Source organism: Xyrauchen texanus, chromosome 41 (genome assembly GCF_025860055.1).
Source record: "Xyrauchen texanus isolate HMW12.3.18 chromosome 41, RBS_HiC_50CHRs, whole genome shotgun sequence".
Lineage (NCBI taxonomy): Eukaryota > Metazoa > Chordata > Actinopteri > Cypriniformes > Catostomidae > Xyrauchen > Xyrauchen texanus.
The window spans coordinates 10,945,649-10,963,886 of NC_068316.1; the positions used below are offsets into that span (position 1 = coordinate 10,945,649).

General features: G+C 39.8%; 2 protein-coding genes across 2 annotated transcripts; one reads left to right on the forward strand and one right to left on the reverse strand.

Annotated features, from left to right (window-relative positions):
* Positions 1-3,725: 3,725 nt before the first annotated feature.
* Positions 3,726-8,105, forward strand: LOC127634440 (tumor necrosis factor ligand superfamily member 10-like). The gene is made up of 5 exons (XM_052114009.1): positions 3,726-3,888; positions 4,801-4,947; positions 5,214-5,259; positions 5,630-5,749; positions 6,338-8,105. The coding sequence occupies exons 1-5, from the start codon at positions 3,766-3,768 to the stop codon at positions 6,799-6,801; spliced, it is 900 nt and encodes a 299-aa protein (XP_051969969.1). The 5' UTR covers positions 3,726-3,765; the 3' UTR covers positions 6,802-8,105.
* Positions 8,106-12,786: 4,681 nt separating this feature from the next.
* LOC127634391 (E3 ubiquitin-protein ligase MSL2-like) lies at positions 12,787-17,710 on the reverse strand. Its single transcript, XM_052113926.1, has 2 exons — positions 16,499-17,710; positions 12,787-15,236 (listed from the first exon to the last, which is right to left on the reverse strand). The coding sequence occupies exons 1-2, from the start codon at positions 16,638-16,640 to the stop codon at positions 13,564-13,566; spliced, it is 1,815 nt and encodes a 604-aa protein (XP_051969886.1). The 5' UTR covers positions 16,641-17,710; the 3' UTR covers positions 12,787-13,563.
* Positions 17,711-18,238: the final 528 nt, after the last annotated feature.

Below are 18,238 nucleotides of genomic sequence, written 5' to 3' on the forward strand. Positions count from 1 at the left end.
TTCTTGCATGTAGCCCAACTGTATGGACTGCAGTGGCAGCTGCAGCATGTTTTATCCAAATAGACCGGTTTCAGATAGGCACCGTGGCAACCCCAACCACTTTCGTATGAATGAGTTGGCTTTTCCGTCCATCTTACTTATGGTTGATGAGGAAATCTCACTCATTTTCAGGGGCCACATCACCCTCCTGTAGAGTGTAAACTGGTAGCACCAGACCTTAAACTTCCCGGGGAGTTGGCTTTGGTCGATCCTTGCCAGTCCGTCAGAGAGCTGCTTCATGACGGTTTTCCCCATCTGTTTGTCAGATAGGTCTGCAGTATACTGCCTCCCCAGGCTTTTGATCGATTGCTCTGATAGAAGTGGGAGTTTTTCCCCTCCAATGACGAAGATGGTATTGTCATTTCTGACTCCTCTCCTGATGGACAAGCTCCGAGACTTGGAAGGCTTGATTTTCATTCTTGCCCATGACATCAATTCGTCCATCCTCTTCAGCAGTCTTGTTGTGCATGCTGCTGTCTGAAGGAGGCTGGTGACATCATCCATGTAACTCCTCAGTGGGGGAAGCCTCTTGCCAGTTGGGAGTTTGATCCCCCCAACCATTTGCCTTGCCCCGATGAGGATTATCTCAAAGGCTGCTACAAACAGTATTGGAGAAATAGTACACCCCATCGTGATTCCTACTTCGAGCCGCTGCCATCCGGTGGTGAAGTCCTGGAGGGAAAAACACATCTGCAAGTTGCTAAAGTACTGAGCTACCAGGCTCTTGACGCAGGTGGGCATGTGGAAGAATTCCATGGCATAGTTGACCAGCTGATGCGGAACTGATCCGTACGCGTTGGCAAGGTCAAGCCAGATGACATGCAGGTCGGTCTTCTCCCGCTTGGCCTTCTGGATCTGGTCCCATATCATAGTGGAGTGCTCTACACATTCTGGGAAACCTGGAACTCCTGCCTTCTGGCAGTTGGTGTCAACATAGCCGTTCTCGAGCAGATAGTTAGTCATCCTCCTGGCTAGCACTGAGAAGAAGTTCTTCCCTTCTACGTTCAGTAGTGCAATGTTCCGGAATTGGCTAATGTCTTTGGAGTTCGTTTCCTTAGGTATGAAGACTGCTACCGCTCTTTGCCACTCAGATGGAATGATTTGCTTTTTCCAGGCAGTTCTCATCAGATACCATAGCAGCTCTAGTACCTTGGGGCAGTTCTTATAAAGCTTGTAGGGGACCCCATTGGGACCAGGTGCGGAAGAGGACCTTGCCTTCTCCACGACTTGCCTGACTTCGCTGAGCTTAAGGGGCATCATGTTGAACTCAACCATTGGCTTTGCCGGCTGAGGCACGTATCCTGGAGTTCCTAAAGGGACGCTCCTTTGTGGATAACTGTACTGCTCTTTGACATGCTGCTCCAGTTTCTCCTTGGTGGTTTCGAGCCTGCCACTCTTCTTTTCCTCCAGTAGTTGCCTGGCATGCTTGAAGGGATCCTTGAAGAAATTGGCTCGCTCTTGCTGCGCTTGCGGCTGGCTGCGCTTGCGGATGCGTTCAGCTCTGCGAAGCCCGGCTAGCCTTTTCCGGACCTCCTCCCACAGGACTTTCAGACCCTCTCTCTCTGCGTGGGTTGCCTTCCTCCAGTTCTTGCGGAGTTGCCGACGCCTTTGCACAAGTTGGAGGATTTCCCTTTCCCTCCTTCCCTTCTCTCTCCTGGCGGTCCTCTGTTTGGAGACAATTTCGCCAAACTTGTCTTTACAGGTCTGGTATATTATGTCTCCAATCAGGTTAAGCTTAGTCTCGCCCCCTCCTCGCAGTGATCCCTCTAGGGTCTTGATCAGGTCCAAGTCCAAATTACGCCATGCCTCTGCTTCATTCGACTTCGGCCACTTCAGCTTGCTCCTTCTGGCTGGTTCTTTGGTCTCTTCATTTGGCTCTGTTCTGTCTAACGTGTTGGGGACTGGGCCTTCATGCTCATGTGGAGGCTCAGCCTCCACCAGGGGACCTTCCTCTGTGACTCTCATGCCTTCAGCAACGTCAGGTCCTTCGGCTCTGTGGTTTTTTCCCTGGCTTTTGGTCCTTCTTGTCTCACCTGCTAACGCAGTGCAAGGTTGCTGTTGGCCTTTCTGTCCACACTTCGCTTTCCCCTGATGGATCCGTAAGCCTCTAAACGTGGTCATTTTCTCCCATCCACATGCACACTTTCGGAGGGTCTTCTCCTCGTTTACTGGAGTTTTGGTGTTCTCGTTGTCCATGTTCATTGCCGTCGTCACCGTGTGGTCTGTCCTGTTGGGCCCATCTTTCGTCCCACCTCTCGGAGGGCCCGCGGGTTGTTTCTCAATATGTTTCTTTGTAGTTAGGTTTGGGTGTCTCTCTCGCGAAAGACTAGTGGGTTAGGTAAATAGCCACCCACTCCCGGTTTCAACACTGACCCTTAACACTTAGTTTAATCATTTTAAACCATGACTTGAACTATACATAAGTAATATTGGCATTATATTCATGATGTTATCCAGAGGGGAACTGGCCCTCACAGAGAGTCTGGTTTCTCCCAAGGTTATTTTCCTCCCATTGAACATCTTATGGAGTTTTGTGTTGCTTGCCACAGTCACCTTCAGCTGTTGTGAAAGGCGCTATACAAATAAAATTGACTTGACTTGACTTTAGATCGCATTTGCGCTCCTTCGAGTGTTTTGAACGCAAGAACGTAATGCATGTTTGTGTTGTTCTGCCTACTGAAGGTTTTCTTCACTGTATAAACTGCACGTTGCTCATACAGCTGATATTTCACTTACTGCCCTCTGGAGTAAACAGGTGGTACTACATTTGCATTTCTCAGGAATCTTCCTTATTATGGTCCTTGGGCATGCGATTAATTGCGTACATTTTTTTAGCACGTTATTTTTTGTCAAATTAATCGCACTGAATTAACGTGTTAAAACGACAGCCCTAATATATATGAGAGATTATTTCCAAAATGTGACATTTCAAGGACTGTTTAATTAGGAACACTGATTTTTTTAAATTAATGACAACTTTAGTGTTTAGAGAGTAGCGGTAACGTAATTAAAAATAGTAAGAATAGCAAAATATAACGCTTAAGTCAACTATTTTTTATTCGAGGTAACAGTATTCACAGTGCATTTTTAAAAGTAAAAGTTGCATATGATCACATTAGTTTATGCATTATGAACAAACATGACAACATGATCAAACGGGAAGTCGGCATGTATTCCTACAGAATGTTCCAGTACCTCTCTCTGGGTTCATTCAAAAACACTTCCCGTTTCAGCCACTGGGGGCAATGTATCGGTATTTCGGTATATTCAAACTTCGGTAAGCACAGACCAAGTTTACCTGGTCTACCCTTGCCAAATCACATTGAGATCGGTCTCCTTTTTATAAATTAACATTAGCCAGTATTAATAAATGATGTTAAAAATGATGTTCACTGATAGTTCATGATAGCTTATTGATTTACAAATATCAACAAAAAGAACCTTATTGTAAAGTGGTACCACAAAACTCAAATTGATTTATTTTACAAAGCATGATCTTATGGGGAGAAGTTTTATGCTTACGGTAACTTTCACAATAATTAAATGTGATTGCACTTATCAGAAATGAAAAAAGAAAGAGATTCTTTACATCCATAGCTTTTACAGGAAAGTACAACGTTCATGCAGCATTTCCTTGATAGTGCTGCCCCGCCTCCATGTTTTTTCATATTACAGAGTGAAGAAATTCTGCCTCAGCTTTTGTCTCGAGCTGCAGTAACACACGCAATGGTCAGCATGACAAGCTCACACACCATGCAGTACATCGGACTTTTATTGCTGGCTGCAATTCTCCTCCAGACAATAGCCGTGGCTGTAACTTTCATATACTTTAGCAACGTTTTAACGACGGTAAGGGCCGTATACATTAAGCTATTTTTCTCTCTCAATGCACGAGACGTATCTACATAATCTTTTTACAACGTTTTCTGAATGCTTTGTTGTGCATGTTGCGACATTGAAATGCAATATTTCAGAGCGAATTAATGCTTTATGCACAGTTTCTAGGTTAGAGAAAATGGAGTTGCTTGCAGAGGTTTATGTGCTTGCAATTTTGTTTAGTGGAAAGATGTCAACAGGTCGCTCAGTGGAACCTGAAGTACAAGTTAAGCAACCGCAGGCAGGCCAATCAATGACAATACAACTGAATGCTCGTGTATATATATATATATATATATATATATATATAGTATGCAAAAAAGTATGCAGGTGATGATAAATGTTTTTTTTTATTTTTTTTTTTTTACATAAGATAATAATGAATATGTCAAGCAATTGTCTTCATTTATTCTTTATTTGATTAAATAAATAATATGAACCAAATGTGCTACATTGTGTACAATTAGAATATAGTAATTATCATGTTATGCAAATTATAATTTGATGATTGTAATTTGATTATACATAAACAGATAAGCAAATTAACTATTCGTTTTTACATTCTATAATGCAAATTATAATTTGATAAAAATGCACATGATGGCCTCATGTTGCAATTCATATTTACAAAAGATAATAATTAAATTTTCAAGCAATTGTAATTTATTTATAAAATAAAAACACATGCAACGTCCTCGTATTTGCATCTTATGTAGGCCTATGCGAAACAATCATTCTGATTTCATGCAGTTAGAAAATACTTAACTGGGACATAACGCTAGCTATAAAAGATACACTTTTTACCTCGTCCTTTTTTTTAATACATAATGCTCAACTTTTAATACATAATACTTTGTCTAAACTGTTTGCATGTTTTATTCACAGATGAAAGAAACCTTCTCCAAGAGCAGTGTTTCGTGCTTGATGCGCGCCAACCTCAGGACGATAAAGGGTCTGGAGTTAAACGCGGTGGAGGGAAAAGACGACCCCTGCTGGCAGGTCACGCAACAGCTCCACTTTCTGATTGAAAAGGTATCCGCTTCCGAAGGGGGCCGTTAAGTCATAAAGCTGGCCAGGGGACAGACAATGAGTCCATTTATGGCTAGGATCATTTTTCCTTTTTTAATTAATATTGGAATTTTCTTCATTTTTTTTTAAATCTTAAGATGAATACAAATTAAGGATAAGCATTTATTCAATATAATGCAGAAGAATGTCTCATTGTGAGATTTGAAATGTAGGCCCAATGCAATTTTTATTCTAATAAATGTTTTATTTATTTCTCTTTTGTTTTACAGTCAATGTCCAGTCATTATCAGAAAGAAATATCATCAGCTGTCAAAGGTAAAGTTATAACTGTCTATAATTAGAATACAATTGTCCAAACACAATTTTGTCATGAATAATTTGACATGAAAGGCATAATTTAGCCACAAATGACAAATCTGTTATCATTTACTCCAAACCCATATGACTAACACAAAAGGATATATTAGTTATAATGTTAGCCTCAGTCACAATTCACTTTCATTGCATCTTTTTTTTCCATGCAATGAAAGTGAATGGTGACTGAAGCTATCATTCTGCCTAACATCTCCTTTTGTGTTCCAAGAAAGAAAGAAAGTCATGCAGGTTTGGAATATTGGATGAGGGTGAGTAAATTACATTGTTTTGGTGAACTGTCCCTTAAGGCTAATTTTTACGATTTTTACAGATGAAGTCTCCCGTGTACTTCCTTCATTGGTGATTCAAGACCAAGACGATTCCCCTCGGCCTAAGATCGCAGCACATGTGACAGGCAGCTATATTCCCGAGACTGAAAAAGATGGAGGGGGTATGTATCTTATTACAAGAAAAGCTCAATTAAATCAAGTGTAACTTTTTTGATACCTGCTGAAGTTAAAATTTTGATCTTAAATATCAACTTTTCATGTACTGATTTGTAACAGCCTTACTGATAGATAGATATATATAATGACCAAAGGAGAGTTTTAACATCTCAATAACAACTCAAGCGCATTTATCTATGGGTCATAGTCCATGTTCACCTGCTCCATAGGGGTAAAATAAAAGTACTCTGATCTATGCTGACTGATTGGCTGAAGTCCAAATCAGATAGAAAACCACATAACTATGCAACACTCTTGCACTGAATAATTTTTTTTTATGTAAGCTTCCTTGAAAAGAAGCTCATAAAACCTTGTCAGCTTTTATGTAGGTCAAAGGAGTATTTACAAGTTCCTCTAAAGTCCCACCACAAAAGTTTCATCATATCTCTATGGCAATTTGCCTAAAACAAAAAGTATGTTTGTAAGTTGAGCCGAGTCTTTGACATCCACCTCCGTTCCCCTGCCAAACTCTGAAACAATGCAGCTTTTCTGTCAAAAGACCCATAATCCTTCTCTTTGGCTTGACAATGCAGGTCTACCGAACAGGAAGGTCTACGGCCAGAAGATCCAATCGTGGGAATCTGAAAAGGGTCTGGCTTTCCTCCAGAATGTTGAGTTAAGTGACGGAGAATTGGTGGTGCCACAGGCTGGCCTCTACTACATATACTCCCAAACTTACTTCAGACACACACTAATCGAGGAGGATAAAAGTGATAAGGAGGAAGAAGAGGGCATGTCTGGCGAGTCTGTTCGGGGCAAACCAATGTTACAGTACGTTTACAAAAAAGTGAGCTCGTACCCAGTGCCTATTCTGCTAATGAAGAACGCTAGGACGACGTGCTGGTCCCGAGACTCTGAATACGGACTTTATTCCATCTATCAAGCGGGGCTTTTTCAGTTAGGAGGTGGGGACAGGGTGTTTGTAACGGTCAGCAATGTGAGCACTGTCGACATGGACGAGAAGTCGAGTTTCTTCGGTGCATTCTTGGTAAGCTAAGCACAAAAGTGATGCACATTGGAAAAACGCTCATCGCGGTTTGTTTGAGTGCCACTCTGCAAGATGAGCGACAAGACTCAGCTTGCTCGGTATTTTACCACTGCTATCTTTGAAAGGCAGCCAAATGCCTTAAAACATTTGGATGTGATCGCTGAGATGTACTGTCTTTTGCCAAAACATTTAACCTTGATTGATGAGACGTTTGAAAGATGCAAATATTTGGCACTTTTTTTCAAACTCATCCAGCAATATATCAGTTTCTAGGGGAAATGTCGTTGGAATGGAATGCCCTGTGAAAGTAGAGGCAAGAACTCATCACATCTGCCTGCAGGGGCAAAGAAAAGCGATGGGCTTGTCAGGTTATTTGGATGCAAGTTGTTTGGACGTGGTGGATCACTTTGTGTGTCTGTTTGGGCAGGAAAGGTGTGACTATTACTACAAGCTTTAAGCTTTTTCTGCTTGCTTCCATCTTCCTCCTCCTGTGACTTCATGTAGCAATTTAATTTTCTTCATATGTGTAAAAAGCAGAACCAAACTGCATATTGGGATGTTGAAATACAGGAAAAGAGATTTTTTCATTGTTTCAGCTTTAAAGGTTATGTGTGTAATTTGTAGCGTCACCAAACAGAATTGCACAATTAATTACTTGTTCTGCTGAACACTCCACCCATCTTCCATTTGTTGGACAAACAGATAGTCCCACCACAAACTCACACAATTGGTTGCTGCGTCGTGCTGGTCGGGACGCTCAAACATACAGAACGATGTTTTGAAAGAACCAAAGAGCCACAGTGTTCTACTTTTTGGCAAAATCAACCTACAAATTCAGCCATTCTTATGCTTCTTACGACTACTTTTATACTGTAGAATATTGAATCTACTTATTAAGCTGGGATAGGAGAAAGTATTTTAACACTTCACCTTTAAGAATGGCCCAAACTTACACAGTTTTGTGATTTAATGACTGTATTTTATAAATCATTTCTTGATTGTATACTTGTGGTATTGTGATTGTCAGTATCGGCACTATTACTTTGTGTCTGGATGTGTGAGTACAGTATGTGTGTTATTTTTACTACATAATTCATTGCGAATGTTCACCAGCACTCCTGTCATTTTGGTCAGCATGAATCTTTTACTGAAGATAACCTAAATGTGAAAATCACTGTGACGTTAGCTTTAAAATGGTAAATCGTCTTGTACATAATTGTTTTTGTATATACATTTACCAATGCCAAACACATACTGACGAATGTACAGACATACAAATGCTACACCTGAGACCACACTAAATAAAGTCTTTACACCATTCTGCTGTCTGAATTGCACAAAATCTTCATCATTTAGTACAGGAATGTCAAACTAGTTTATTAATAAGAGTTGTAGTATTTAATTTGGTAAATCTAAAACTCTTAACTGTACTTGTGGGTATTACTACACACTGAATTCGGTTCTCCACTTATGGATATTTTGTATTGTTTAGTGTGTGTTTAATTCTTAATTTAAAAGGATAGTTCACCGCAAAATGATAATTTTCTAATAATTTATCTCAAACTTGTATGATTTTCTATCTTTAGCGGAACACAAACAAATATTTTATAAACAGTTTTAAGCTCCAAAAATGTCATAAATTCAGCATAAAGGTAATCCATATGACTGAAGCAGAAAAGAACAAACTGTATCTTCTTTTTCACTATAAATCTTGACATCTGCAGTCTCCTTGGTGATCATCAGAGAAGTTCAGTCACACTTCCTTGCGCTTCACTCATGCGCAGAGTCCTGCACACGATCGTATGGATTTAGAAGACATGGATTAAACCACACAAGTTTTTTAATGCTGTTTATGTCCTTTTTGGAGCTTAAAACTGTTTGTCCCCATTGACTTGCATTGTATGGATAAGCAGACATACAGATATAGGGGCCAAAGGTTTGGAATAATGTACAGATTTTGCTGTTTCGTAAGGAAATTGGTACTTAAATTAAACAAAGTAGCATTCAACTGATCACAAAATACAATCAGGACATTACTGATGTAAAAAACAGCACCATCACTATTCACGATTTTTTATCAAATCTAGACAGGCCCCATTTCCAGCAGCCATCACTCCAACACCTTATCCTTGAGTATTCATGCTAAATGTATAATTTGGTGCTAGAAAATCACTTGCCATTATATCAAACACAGCTGAAAGCTATTTGGCTCAATAAATGAAGCTTAACATTGTCTTGTTTTTTTTTGTTGTTTTTTTAGTTGCCACAGTATGCAATAGACTAGCATGTCTTGAGGTCAATATTAGGTCAACAATGGCAAAAAAAAAAACAGCTTTCTCTAGAAACTCATCAGTCAATCATTGTTTTGAGGAATGAAGGCTATACAATGCTTGAAATTGCCAAAAAAAAAAAAAAAAAAAATATGAAGATTTCATACAAAGGTGTACACAACAGTCTTCAAAGTCAAAGGACAGTTGGCTCTAACAAGGACAGAAATAGATGTGGAAGGCCAGATGTACAACTAAACAAAAGGATAAGTACATCAGAGTCTCTAGTTTGACAAATAGACGCCTCACATGTTATGAGCTGACAGCTTCATTGAATTCTACCCGCTCAACTCCAGTTTCATGTACAACAGTAAAGAGAAGACTCAGTGGTGCAGGCCTTATGGGAAGAATTGCAAAGAAAAAGCCACTATTGAAACAGAAAAACTAAAAGAAAAGGTTAGAGTGAGCAAAGAAACAGACATTAGACAACAGATCATAGGAAAGAGTGTTATGGACCGATTAATCGAAGTTTGAAGTTTTTGTCTCAAACAGGACAATGTATGTGAGACTAAGGGTGAACGAAAAGATGTTGGAGGAATGCTTAACACCATCAGTCAAGCATGTTGGAGGAAATGTAATGGTATGATAGTGCTTTGAAGCTGGAAAAGTTGGAGATTTATACAGAGTGCAAGGAACCCTAAACAAGGAAGTATATCATTCCATTCTCCAACACTATGCCATCTTTTGAGGTCAGAAATGAATAGGGGCCAATTTCTTAATGCAGTAGGATAACGATCCTAAGCATCCTTCTAAGTAATGCAAAAACTATTAGGGGATGAAGCAGTCCTCAGGAGTACTGATGGTGATGGACTGGCCTGAACTTAACCCCGTTGAGCTTTTGTGGGATCAGCTAGACTGTAAGGTGCATGAGAAGTGCCCGACAAGACAGCCATATCTAATATGGCAAGTGCTACAGGAAGTGTGTGGTGAAATGTCACCTGAGTATCTGGACAAACTGAGAGCTAGAATGGCAAGGATCTGTCATTGCTGCACATGGAGGATTTTTTTTGATGAGAACTCTTTGAACTAATTAAAAAAGATCTGAACATATTTTTTTCAAATTGTAATAGTCATTTTTCATGTTATTAATGTCCAGACTATATACATTGTAATCAGGGTAGCGTTGCACCAGCTTTCCGTAAGGTCTCACTTAAGTTGAGACGTAAAGTTCAGGGCTTAGTAACTACTAGTTAGTTTGTAACTAAGTCAGTGCTTAATTTGATTGCACCACCTGTTCTTAAGGCAAGACTTATCTAGTAAGACATAAGCTCTCTGTAAAGTGATGCATAGTACAATAGCATAATATGATGTTTACCTGTATTGATCCAATAAACAGCCTTGAAATTTGTACAAAAAAGTGTTAAAAAGTCATGCATTTTATTTTATCTTGTTACAGATGATGTTCAAACCTTGTTTATAGTAATAAAATATATTAATTTTACATAATAAAAGTAGATTTAATTCATATAGCCTATGTAAACAATATTGTTATTATTATTATTTTTAATTGTATTAGTAATTTTCTTGTTATTAATGTCCTGACTACACATTTCCATAAGAGCAAAATCTGTACATTATTCCAAACTTTGTCCCCCAGTGTATATCCTCGGAAAGTCATTCGAGTTTGAGACTGCATAAGGGTAAACTATACCTTTAAACACTGTACATTATGTTATTATGTGCAAGCTTTATATTTCAATTTAGGACTGTTTCTTTTGGTATAATTGCAGGTGGTTGTACATTTTTAAAGGATATAAGTGCAGGAAAATCTCAAATGACACCTATATTTTTGAGAAGAGGTTGTGTATTATTAAAGGTACCTTATCACCATTGAGTAAAATTGAATGGAGACTGTTTACAATACTCTTAATATATTCCAAATGTTTGTTACCATCTGTTGGAACTACAACATTATCATTTTAAGTCTGTTTTTCATTTGAACTACGCTCAATTTTCGGTCAAGTTTTAAAACACCTCAAAAGCAATGCAGCTGTCTACACTCGAAGCGTCCGATGCGTTGCGTCGCGCGGACAGTAAACAGATGCTCCGTAGCCACTTTATCATCCTGAAATACTGACCAAATATTATACGTTTGAATGTTTTTGCCATAAATGTACATATAAATACGTTTGTTACATATTTAAATTCAGTCTGATTTTCAGTCTGACTGCTCCATTAAAGCCAGCACGTGATGTTTCTTATCACTGGTCTAATTAATTATTATAAATAATTATTGTGTCCATCCACATGTATACGCAGCTTTTGCTACAGTGATATTACAATAATAATTATATAATAAATAAATTAGTATTTATACCAGTGGATTTCCGTTGAAAATAAAGAAGAAAACATGTTATTTTTCCTTGCTGAAGTCTACTCAAGCTCACAGCTGATTGGTCCGTGGTCCGTGTTTTCTGTACGTCATTTAGAAAGTTCACTCCACCGTCACGCTTTTACACGCATCAAATGCCATTTGTCTGTTGCCCCCTTGTGGTAGATATTCGTCAATACAAATACTGGGCTAAAATCAAACGCATTACTGGCTGCACACCATAGATTTGTTCGATTACTTAGTTCAGACTTTTAAGGACACCTGATTCCAGTTAACTATCAAGTTTTTTTTTTTTTTTTTTGTGTGTGTGAAACATAAGCATTAAAAATATCATATCATATATTGTTATTTTTCTCTGATGCTTTAGGTGTATTATACAGTGTATTGTTTCATATATAGACTACTGTAGACAAAGATGCTACAGTTTAAGACATTAACAAACAAGTGGCACAATGAACATTGCTTACCTAAGCAATAATAGTTCCTGAGATGGAATATGAATTATTTGCCTATTAAAAGTGCATCTATAAAACTAATCATGCACTACTGTGACAGCCCTTCTAAGGGGTAGTGGTGGCTCTGTGGTTAAGGCTCTGGGTTACTGACCAGAAGGTTGGGGGTTCAAGCCCCAGCACCACCAAGATGCCACTGTTGGGCCCTTGAGCAAGGCCCTTAACCCTATCTGCTTCAGGGGCGCTGTGCCATGGCTGACCCTGCACTCTGACCCCAGCTTAGCTGGGATACGTAAAAACTAATAAATTTCATTGTATATATGCAAAAGAACTGTGTGTATAATGTGTGCCCAAAATAAAGGATTCTATTCTAAAATTATGCTGTCTAGCTGAAACTTGCATTTTTATTGCATGGCATATTGTGAAGTAACACTACTAAGAAACGTTCTGCCAACTCCCATTTAACAATACCTGCTTTCCAGGCTATACCCACCTTCATGTTACATCTGAATGTCACCTCAGCATAAACATTGCACATGTGGTCACCTGTACACTCATGGAATAGTTGCATTATCAAGTTATGCACTAACATATGGACAGCATTTGTTTCATTGCCTTGCTCTGATTGTAACACACTGTTGTAATTTTTTGCAGCACCCATTGTTAAACAGCACTACATCTGTATAGAGCGGTGTTTGGTGTTTCTAATCTTTCTGTGATCTTGATGTGCATTCAAGCATTATCATGCAAACCACCTGTCTAAACATGTTAATATGATTCATACAATCTCAATCAGAAGTAATAGTCTGTGATATGCAATCAGGTCATTTAGAGTATATTAATTAAAAAGGAATTTGTGAAATGAAAGACACACAAGTCATGTTAGGATTTTTCTTTTTTGTGGAAATATGTTACATTTATATTACAGGTATTCAAATGCCCCAAGGGAAAAAATAATAACAGTTTGAGACAGCAAAAAACAAACACAATCAGGACAACAAAATTTAGACAGGAAACCATACATACTGCATTTGTGACTTGCATCTGTAGAAAGGGTATCCATTGATGCCCTGGGTGGACCATAATCCATGTTAAGTGATACCCAATAAATACTTCAAATGTTGTTAATGTAACTTACAAAATATATCATATAATGTACTTTTTATTGAATTTCATAAGTTTGTGTACAAAAAATGTTTATAAATACACCCAGTCTCTACTGATGCTGTAGGGTACCATTTAATTTTTATCAGGTCACATCCCCTAACCTACAAACTGAAAATCTTCTACATATGCACATAGCGTGACCCACAACAATGAGGTCAGGTATATCTTGCCAAAGATCATGCATTAAAGATCACTTGTACTACAACTTAAAATAGGAAAACCTTTCCCAAATGAAAACAGTAACCTGCCTCATCTCTCATCTGAACTCATAATGGTGTGCAAGAAAACCCAAAGTAGTAGTACAAATTATTTAAAGGCACAAGCTTCGGCAATTAGTTCAATTGATAATGTGAACTGGAACAGAATCACAGTAGCTGCCTTATCACGGACTCTGCTGGCATCAGCCCCTCGGTAAAGTGCCACCACACTGAGATACAAGTCGGTTTGGAATACAGGAGGTGGACGATGATGGTAAAGGAGAATTTTCCTGTGCTTAGTCAAACCTCATGTCTAATGGTTCATCAAATCCTTTGTCTTCGTGTGGTCCAGTAGCCAAGAAGGAGGCCACAGGTGAGCCAGCAGCTGTGGAGACATTAAGCATCCCAGCCGCCCCACTACCAGCGGCATTACGCACTGCGATGCTGGTGACGTTAATGCCCAAAGTGAGTCTTGTCTGCTCAAGGGCTTTCTCTGGCACTGCAAAGGCCTCCAGTTTCTTCTCACCATTGGCCATGTAGGAGTTTTGGCAGCCCCTGCATATGCAGTCCAGACAAGCTTTGCGGTTGGAGTAACAAGGGCATCGTTGTCCACGGCAAGTAAGAACACTTGGGTTTTGAGTCGCTCTGCCGCACTTACAGCCCTTTTTCTCTTGCGCCTTTTTATAAACCACTTTCGTGGGGCTCCCTGGAATAAGGGTGGTACTCATAATCCGTTCTTTCATCTTCTCTTTCGATTTGGGAGTTGCCTGTTTGGACTTTGTATAGGCCTTTTTGGGTCCATGGTGGTCAAGAGTCTTTTTGAAATTTTTAGCAGGCACCACTAATGTCTTACCCACTTTAGAAAGGCCCCCACCATTGGGCACTGCCGCCATGTGGGGTATAGCCTGAACTGGGGATTCAGGTTCACACTTGATAGAAACAGGAGCTGAGATGCCCAACGTAGGGCCCCGGATGAAGGTGGAAATGGGTAGGGGTTGAATCTTTTCACTGTCACTCTCAGACCGAGAGCGCTTCCGATTGGACCGAGGCAATCTTGGCGTCAACGCAGAACAGGATATTCCCGAAGGTTGTGGAGTTTTCTGGGACGTTGGGTGCTGGGGCATGAGAACTTCTTGCGAATCGTGTGGGAGTGAGGAAAGCTGCCGAATTAGGTCTACAGATGTGGTTGAACAACCAAATGGTCCATTCAAGTTTCCCGAAGGTTCGAGGGTTGACTGTAAGATAGCAGGACATTCATCCTGGGGCACATGGTCTGGTTCTAGAGTCCTGAGTACCTCTTCTACACTCAAGAGGAGAGTGCCGCCATCATGCTTAATATCCTCTCCAAACCCACAAATGTCCACGGTAGTAGTACAAAGCTCCTCGCCAGCAGCCACTACGGCTTCACATATGGGGAACTCATTTGTGAAACTCTCTTCTTTCACCACCTCACCTCCACTCTCGCCCGTGTCTGAAACATTTGTCTCTAGTGAAGGCAAGCTGGCGGTTAATTCCTCCACATTGGTCAAACAACTACAATCTTGGAGACCATTTACCCCTAGAGGACTGAGGTCCTGTTCCTTGATCTCAGTCGAAGGGGATTGGCCCTCATCAGGGAGTGTTTCTGACATCGAGGGTGTAGGAGACTGGTTTGTCAAAGTCAGAGAGAGTGACTCCTCCCCCTGCCTACTGTCCAATGAGAGGCCCTCATGCAACAGAGCCAGTATGTCTGGGGCCACTCCCACTGCATTTGAAATGTTCTGGCCGAGAGGAGATTCTGTGATGTACTCGCAGAGCTTTCTGTAGCAGTCGACCAAGATGCACAGCTGCTTATTCTCTTCAAACTGCTCATAGTCTTTACACCAGCTGCACGATGGTTTCATCATCATCTTTTTGCCTTTACAAGATTTACAGACATAGTGCTGGCATGATGAGTTGGTTGGAGCTATTGGATCTTGAAGCAAATTTCCTAAATGAAGAAATCAAACAATTTCAGACCATGAAAACATTACAGCTCATTTAAAAACACATCAACATGCAAATTCTTCCATATATTGCTAGATGGAGCTATTTATCAACAGCCTTAATAAATTGGGAGCTCCTACAGGGTGTAGCTTTAAAATTACCATTCAAAACTGAAAATCAGCTTTGCAGATCCAAAAGCAAGATTAATGGAATATTCTGGGTTGAGCACAATCAACAGCATTTATGGCATAATGTTGATTACAGCAAAAAAAAAAAAAAAAAAAAAAAAAAGTTCGACTTGTACCCTCCTTTTCTTAAAAATAAATAAAAAAGCAGTGAGGCACTTACAATGGAAATCAATGGGGCCAATTTCTGGAGGGTTTAAAAGGTAGAAATGTGAAGCTTATTATGTTTTTTTATAAAAGTACTTTAGGAAGTTATAAGAATTCTTCAATTAAATCTTGTGTATTATTTGGGCTGTAAAGTGTTTTAAAAAGTCATTTTTGGGTTGCAGCATTACATCGCCATGGCAACAAAGTTGTAATATTGGATACATTTTAACAAAGAAAAATTTAGTAAGTGATTTGATCACACTAAATTCATGTTTACACGCATATTGTTGATGTCTTGAGGCAATAATTTTTGAAACAGTGAATATTTTAATGCTTACAGATCGGCGCCATTCACTTCCATTGTATGTACCTCTCTGTAACCCAGATTTTTGCTTTTGTTAAACGAGGGACAAATCGAAATTATTTTAATATCAACGTTATGTTTGTACTGAACCGGGAATATTCGTTTAAATAAACAACATTGTATACCGTGCTTATTTGATCATCGAGGGTTCTGTAACATTCAAGACCCACATAGTCATGTGATATTGCATGTTGTAGATCACATTACATGCTCGGCATATGGTTAGCAGGGGACCCAAATACAAACGCAGCCTCTTAATAAACACATGCACATATATCACATAAACGTGCCTTGATTAATATAAAATAATTCGATTACTATTTTATTAAAATATGCGAAATGTGCCATTTTTGTTTGGATTCAGTATTGATAACAATTCAAAAGCATTATTAAAAAAATATACATTATTGCTGCTATTGTCATTGTGGGTCAGGAATGTGTGGACTCTATGGGGGTGTGTCATGGTCGGTGGAGCTTTGGGAGATCACGAGCATCTATAAGCATGCATTTATCAAGCAGACGCGATCATGCAAGCATGCAATGAACAAGAAGAATAAAAATGACTCTCACCACACACAAGGCAGGCTAGAGACTGTCTGAAAAAAGGCAAGAGCTTATAGATTTCCGCCAATGCCTGGGGGTCCCGGGGATCGCACTGCAGCACCGACCGACAAGCTGACACGTAGAGAGTGGTCGCATTCACCGGGTTCATCTCAGCAGTGTCGCGCTAGACAGATCCACTCCGGGGAGGAAAAAAATGAAAAGGAGTGACGGTACAAGGCTTCAATCCCGCCAACAGCCCGCGATTCATCAATGCTGATGCATCCGGGCTTGCGATTCCGTCGAGTGCGAAATGCAGGGAATGCTTTATGCATGCGGAAATTTCATCAGATATTCAACTAACGTTGCACGAGCACGCAAAATGTGTCTTTATCCAGGAGCATTCATTAAAACCACTCCATCTTAGCGTTTGCCCCTCTTCCACGGCACTAAATACGCCCAAATCATCATCACAATCGGATAAAAGAGCATCCACGTTGATCCGATTCAAAAAACATTTACAGAAGCATTTGCAAAATACCCTCAGCAATACTCCATTAAAATCGGTGTTATAGTTTCGATTTAAAATTCAACAACAACAACACGCTGGTGGCGCTCTTCACCCCACCGGGCCTCAAAATAACCACCAAATTCAAACAGAGAGCACAGATTATTCGTATCCTGTATTAGAGCAGTCCTTACTTGCAATGCTATTCCAGGTGATTATTTATTATTTTAGTCGCGCATATGCGCAGGACGGGACACAAGCACAGTCTCTGTTATTGTCCGCCGCTCTTCATGGCGCTGCCGCTGCAAAAAAAAAAAGAAAACAGTCCGCTTTTTGTGTGTACCAGGTCTTCCAATGTGCGCTAAACAAGTAGAGTTAGTGCGCCAGTGATTCACCATGCAAGCTTACAATGTAACTGCGGGTCGCGTGTAACAAAGAACCCGCCAGTTTAACGTCCGTTTGATGTGAATTAGCCTACACAGGCCGACAGTGTGAACTGCTCCTCCAGGATATAAGGAACACAAATAGGCCGCTTCTCTTCTTTTTAGCGTTTATCCTGCCGTTTTCCTTTCGTTTTAGACGTGTTGAACCAATAAAAAAGACGGCTTTATCCACACCATAAATGCACAAATCATCCCTTTGCAGAAAAAAATAGAAATATATTCAGTAGCGATATTGAAATGTATGTGTATTTGTAAAGGCTTCTCCCCTCCCTTCCTCTCCGCATTAGAAACACGGAGGGGGCGCAACTGTCCACATCTCGCGAGAACAAGACAAGTTAGTCTATGCTCTGCCGTGCTGACTTCGCGATACTATCTCTAGCTTGAGAGGCTGGCGTCGATATCTCGCGAGAAGAGATCGCAAACCCGTGTGGCCGACTGGTTACCTTGGTTACATAAAACGTTATGTGTGTGTGGGGCGTGGCTCCTCAAGAGTAAACAACACGTTCAGCGAGAGAATAAAAATACATAAAATAATACGAAATTAAGTAAGTAATTAAGATGTCAATAGCTTGCCTTTATTAGTAAGGTTTGCTTATGATAGCATTCAAGATACCTGAGAGATGGAAATTATTAAATAACATTAATTACACTAAACTACAATAAAGGAATATTCTTGATTCAATACAAGTTAAGATCAATTGGCAGCATTTCTGGCATAATGTTGATTACCACCAAAAAATAATTTAGACTCGTCTGTCTTTTTCTTTAAAAAAAATAAAAAAGAGGCACTTGCAATAGAAGTGAATGGGGACTGTTTTT

Excerpts from the sequence above, each read along its gene's own strand:
- LOC127634440 (XM_052114009.1), top strand. The coding sequence starts at position 3,766 with ATGGTCAGCATGACAAGCTCACACACCATGCAGTACATCGGACTTTTA. Across the intron at positions 5,260-5,629 it reads AATATCATCAGCTGTCAAAG|ATGAAGTCTCCCGTGTACTT; the intron begins GTAAAGTTATAA and ends CGATTTTTACAG. Across the intron at positions 5,750-6,337 it reads GACTGAAAAAGATGGAGGGG|GTCTACCGAACAGGAAGGTC; the intron begins GTATGTATCTTA and ends TTGACAATGCAG.
- LOC127634391 (XM_052113926.1), bottom strand. The coding sequence starts at position 16,640 with ATGAACCCGGTGAATGCGACCACTCTCTACGTGTCAGCTTGTCGGTCG. Across the intron at positions 15,237-16,498 it reads TCTAGCCTGCCTTGTGTGTG|GAAATTTGCTTCAAGATCCA; the intron begins GTGAGAGTCATT and ends TTCTTCATTTAG.